The sequence below is a fragment of the Colossoma macropomum genome, unplaced genomic scaffold (assembly GCF_904425465.1).
Source record: "Colossoma macropomum unplaced genomic scaffold, Colossoma_macropomum, whole genome shotgun sequence".
Taxonomy (NCBI): Eukaryota; Metazoa; Chordata; class Actinopteri; order Characiformes; family Serrasalmidae; genus Colossoma; species Colossoma macropomum.
This window is the reverse complement of record NW_023494784.1, coordinates 15,359,576-15,365,577: the sequence shown is the minus strand read 5'-3', so window position 1 is coordinate 15,365,577 and position 6,002 is coordinate 15,359,576. Positions and strand designations below refer to the sequence as shown.

Here is a 6,002-nt window from a genome sequence, read left to right as displayed (position 1 = left end):
ACTCGAAGAAGACTGATTTAAATAATCAATTAATTAACTACCCCTTCCTGAGTTGAGGTGGGTGTATTGTAGCAATAAAATAATAAAATGTGAAGGTTAGGGATATGTTATAATTTTGGCAAATATATAGTACTGAAGTGTGTTTCACTTCAGCTTTTAAAAAAATAATAATATAAAGCCACCTAAAAACCTAAAAGCCACAACAACAACATAATAAAAACAAAAGAGAAAGAAAACATGAAACAAAGAGGGGCTTGTGTTTGTAATACAAAAGCAGTTTTCTTATGATCTCTGAAATGTGCATCCTCTTTCGGGTGTCCTGTGCTTATTTTTGGAAGCGTGATGTAGGTGCACCATGCACCACTCTGGGCACCCTACACACACCGCAGGGGCAGAGTGGGGTTCCATTCACCCTTCCTGAACCCCACGATTCCTCCAGATTTGAGTGGTCATTCAGTGGCAGTGAAGTACACTTGACTTGGCCAAGCGGCTGGACCTCCCGGGGACTTAGCAGAAGCTGTCCTGGACCTGTGAGAAACGGCCACCCTCTAGTGAGGAGGAGGCGTGGTACCGTCCCTCCAACGCTCATCCCGATGCTGACCTCGCCCAGGAGTCGCCTCATTTCTTGAAGGGATGAACCCAACAGAAGGATATAGTTTCGTGCCAAAACCAGAGTGGAGATTTTTGAGAGACGGCGGCCGTTTGGAGGAGCTCCGGGAGGCAGATAAGGGTGCTGCAGCCCTCCTCCTCCTGCACCGGGAGATGAAGAGGGGGAGGAAAAGTAAGGTACCATCACTTCCCGAAGAGCATCCATGGCCAAGTTGAGGTCCTGCATTCTCTTTCTCTCCCGGCTGTTTATCTTCCGCCTAAGCTCCTGCTGCTCCTGCAGGCTGAGCTCTCGAGGGAGTTTGGGGTGTCTTTGGGGCCCTTGGAAACCTATGACACCAGAGGATGATCCTCCTGCTCCTGTAGCCCCAGTAACCCTGACAGATCTGGGCACGAGCTGCTGCAAAGATGGCTCTTCTTGCTCCCTGCACCTGAGGCTAGACACAGGCTGCATGTTACCAGGATGCTCAAGTCTCAAAGCAAAAAACTTGCTTCAACCAAAAGCCAAGGATGTTCTCACAAAAGTCTCATCTACAACTTAATCACACTGAGAGTTGTTGAGTCCCTCCACGACAATGGACCTTGATCCTTGATTCAGCAATTCCACTTGGGTTCCAATGATTCAAGGATTCATCCAACAGTGATTCAGCCCCCCAAATCCATACCAATTCCTCAAGAAGAATCCCTCAAATTGTTGATAAATAGTGGCACAGAATCTGAAATAAGACAAAAGATGGTCTTCTGTGTCTGTTCCTTTGGCTGTTGGCAGCTGATAGGTCTATCCTAGTCTGTTAATCTTTAAGCAGTTCCACTGCATCACACAGTGATCTGACTGGATCACACCCTCAGATCATAGAGAGGAAATGAGGAAGAGAAGACAGGGGTAATGACCTAATGTTTTAACTCTCTCTCTCTCTCTCCCTCTCTCTCTCTCTCGCTCACACACAAACTCAAAACAGTCACGTTCACTTTCTTGACATTCCATCTATAAACCTGCCCCTCAGAGGATGTTGCGGGATAAAATAGAGGGGGAGATAGAGAGAAAAAGAGGCCATACTGGAAACAGGCGAAGAAGGAAGTGAAGCTCCATTTTCCCTACATGAAAAGACGAGAAGGGAGTGGGGGTTATAGGAAATGGTTATAGTAACTGGTGTTGTCTGACTGGTGAATAGTATCATGGCATCCACAAACATGCTCTTACAGAGACAGGAAAGAGAAACTACACTAAAAGAGCAGTCACCATGCCAGGCACCTGCAGGGCAACAGAGCACAACCTGCCAGTATTATGTGCATGTGCGTGTGTGCGTTTTCCTACGATCTGACCTATAAAAGCCAGCCTGTGATGGATTAGAGCTGGGATGTTTGTCAGCTGTGTGTGTTTTGTTTGCATGTGTGTGTGTGTGTGTGAGAGAGAGAGGTTCCATGAAAAGAAATAGAAACAGAAAGAAGGAGTGAGGGAGAGGCCAGAAAAGGACACCTGCACTGCCACACAGACAGAGAGAGGAGATGAAAAAGAGAGGCAAAGAAAGAACCTGGTGTCCACCGCCCCCCTCCCACTCTCTCCATCCTTCCTTCCAGCTTGCAGGGGCTGAATGGGCCGGTGTGGTGCCGGGGGGGATCACATCCGTACCCCTGCCCTCCGTGGGCCTTTATCACAAGGCTAGAGCGGGGCAGGGCATGGTGGAGCTGGGCAGGAGGATGAGGGCCCTCTTTGTGGGGGCCTGGGTGCGCTCCGGCTGGACCAAGCTGGCCAGGCTGTGGCTGGGTCTCTGGAGCTGCACCTGGAGCTTCAATCAGCTCATTCACACCCAGCCTGTTTCCTGTGGACTCCCATTAAACATTACGGCACGCCTGGCCGAGCAGGTCACCGTTGGCCCAGGGGTCTTCCCTCTGTCTTTAACAGACAAGTGTGTATACAGATGTAAACCTCCGCACATTCATCACTGATATTATGAACTGAGTTCCTTCTCATCAGTCATGATATTTTAATATAAAGTCCATTGAAAATAGAAAGGCATTTCGAGAAGCCTCGTGCGAAAATCTCAAAATAAATAGAAGCATTTGCCAGCAATTATATAAATAATCATTTATGTCATTAATTAGATCTTGCAATTTACATTCTGTATCATCAGGTTTGATAATTAATTAATTATTGATTAAATAATCAGATAATTGAAAAAGCTAAGGAATACAAGAACGAAGTCAACATGTGTTTCACTGATTACAGTCAAGCCAACAACTTTGTCGGCCATGAAAAATTATAGAATGTCCTCAGAGAAATGGATACAGCAGAACATCTCATTGCTCAAATGAGAAAACTCAGATCAAGCAGACCACATCAGCAAAGGAATAAGAGAAGGCTGCATACTATCACCATACTTGTTCAGCCTGTATGCTGAACCTGAAAGCTCTAATAAGTAAAGTGAAAGAACAGAGTGAAAGGATGGGACTTGATGGGGGTTGATTGGAAAATGCAATTATGGTTGGGACAAGTGAAGGTAGATATGGAAGAGAACAGCCAGCAACAAGATAGATGGAGAGAAACAGAGGAATCAAAAAAAGTGAGAAAAACATGAAAAAATGTAAAGGAAGCTTTCTGTAAAAAAAGGTATATTAATCAATACCTTTCAACAGTTTAAAATTAGACTAAAATATGTCCTCAACAAGCACAAATGTGGTATTACTTAAAGGTTTAGAACCCAAACTTTAATCTGAATGTATCTTCTTGTTTCAGTTAGCTACAGTTGCAATTACAGATTGGACAATATCACTTTTTTTCTGATATTGAGGCCAATGCTTGAGAATCAGCCAATACCGCAAACAGCTAAGCTTTAAAATAAGCTATTTTTAACAGAAGTAATTCATTTAAAATGGTCCTCTAAAAGTAGACAATCATACTCAAAATACACAAACACTGTAATACCCCACAGGATGAAATTGACAGCTGACAACATCACATCACACAGTGTAAGCATGTGCTATTCCAAGATATATTTGGAAATGGAATATTTACAATTTTACAATTTCTAATGATTTACAGTTAAATCAAGTTTAGCATTGAACATTCTTCCAGGAGGAGATGATAATGTATCTGCATAACATCTATATCGCTGGCTCTATCTAATAAGCAACATAAGCAGGTGACTAATCATGTCTCAACAAACAATGTATGCAGCTGGAACAGAAAAAGAAAATAGAAAAGATGAGGGAAAAAAGCTCAAAGATGTTTTTTTTTTTGTGGTGTTCACATTATGCCATTTGTTTTGGCTTGTACTTGGAAAACAAGAAGAAGTGGATCTGGTCTGTTTGATGAAGCAGATTCAACTTAAGCTTTCTGACTGAGCTTCAGGTTCACAAAACCATGGTTCAGTTGTTTTAACAACTTTCTCTGTTAATCCAGGTTTAGATTGTCCTTGTGTCTGTGCACATAAAAGCGTGATATTTATGGTGAACAGCCACTTGCATGTAACATGAGTAGCAGCCAAAGAAGAAAAAAGAAATCACACTAAATCTGTAAAAAATAAAGCATTTATAATGGTAAAAAAAGCACCACTGTCACCACTGCCACCAGAGTGAGATCGAACTATGCTTAAAGTTAGCTGGTCAAATGAACATCCAATTATAAGCAAATCACAATTAGCCAGCTATAAATGTATATCATTTAGACAGCTTGTGGCAGTCATTGTTATTAGTTAGCCTCTAATGTTACAGTACATCAGCTAGCAAGATGGGGGCCCTGTCGAAATATCTTGCCTAGGGCCTCCAAAGTGCCAGGAAACAGCACAATGATTACCTTAATGTATTAAGAAAATGAAGAAAATGGAAAAAAAGGATAATTCATAAGTGTGGACTGAGTGTAACAATAAGGTGAAGTTAGTCAACATGTAATCAATGTTTTTGTCCAATACATGCAAACAGACTGACTGCACCCAAGATGAGGACATGATGCCAGCAATTTAAAAAAAATAGAGAATATGTTCTACACTCTCAATTTTCACTGACCTAACATACCATTTTCATGTGAACGGGAGGCCAAAACACATGAAAATGAAAACATTTTCAAAAATTTCAGGACCTTAGATCAAGTAACTTTGGAAAAACCAACCCTGGAGTTCAGTCAATGATGCAGCGCATATGGCTCCAAAAATGTACCCGTGCTTTGCTGCCAGATCCCTCAGCTTAATTGCCCCATACAGACAAACAAACAAATAAACACAGCTCACGGAAGTTCAGCTACTCGCGCAAGTTTGACAGCTCACACTGGAAACTCTTTTTCCGCCATCTGAAAGGTCAAAACAGACAACACACCGAAAATCAGCAGTGAGGAAGCATAAAACAGCTGTTTCCATATTCATCGCCAGGACACAGACTCCTCCGAGCGTCTGCTAAACGCCAGCCACGCACTCTCAACCGCCGGCTGGCCGGGCCCTCGCCAGCTTGTGGCTGGATGGCGTAGTGTACCAAGCTGTCTTGTGCAAAAGAAATCCTGCATAAAGCAAAGTTCTAATGAGAAATTAACAGATGTCAACAACTATATTCTCCCACTTGCATCCCTGCAGGGAGGCAGGTGCAGAGAGACTCACTACAGGGCCTCAAAGTCAGGCGGACGATTCAGATGCAACAAAAAAAGAGCCTTCAATCAAGGCAGGAAGGGTACAGATTGGGAAAAGGAATGACTGTGTGTGGGGAGGGGGCAACTGTCTTGGGCATCAGACCTCCAGTTAGCTACAAAGCTGCAGGCTCACGGCCAGAGCTATGAGAAGATTACAAGCTGTTAATAGGGCGGAACCAATGGGCTGAAGGCTGGGCATTGTGGCTCCCAGCATGCTCTGGGAAAGGTTGGCCTGGGCCGCTCAGATGCAGAAGGGGCCAGGGAGAGTCGCCCTGTGGGTCTTTTGTCCCCTCTGCCCGAGCGCAGTCGACATGACAGACCCCGAATCGAAACTCACTGTCACACACTCGCAGTTAGTCATGGCTGTTTGGAGCTGGAGCTGATTCTCCAAACACTTACAGACACACACAGGCAGGCATGCTGAGGACACACTGATTATAGCTGTCACTAACTACTCAGTGACAGCTGCTGGACGTGTCAAATTTCACTAATGAGGGCTATCACTCAGACAGCCTCCAAACGGAGCAAGAGCATCTCACAGCAGAGCTGCAAGAAGTGGGCATTGTTTTGAGAACGAGGACATGTTCTGTTGCTTTGATTTCTGAAACACTGTTCTCCAAACTACAGGCTTCCTTTTTAAACCTTTAGCATATGCGGCTACATTCACTTTTTAGATATGTTGGTGAAGTGGCTATTTCTGCTGTTTTATCTATTCTTTTCTTTTACAGTTTTTCTCAAACACTTTTGTCCATTCAGAAGCCACATTCTTAAAACAGTTAACACA

The 6,002-nt window shown here is 43.7% G+C and overlaps 1 protein-coding gene across 1 annotated transcript; it reads right to left on the bottom strand.

Moving 5' to 3' along the window:
- Positions 1-325: 325 nt before the first annotated feature.
- Positions 326-1,070, bottom strand: olig1 (oligodendrocyte transcription factor 1). The gene has a single exon (XM_036573410.1). The coding sequence runs from the start codon at positions 1,058-1,060 to the stop codon at positions 326-328; it is 735 nt and encodes a 244-aa protein (XP_036429303.1). The 5' UTR covers positions 1,061-1,070.
- Positions 1,071-6,002: the final 4,932 nt, after the last annotated feature.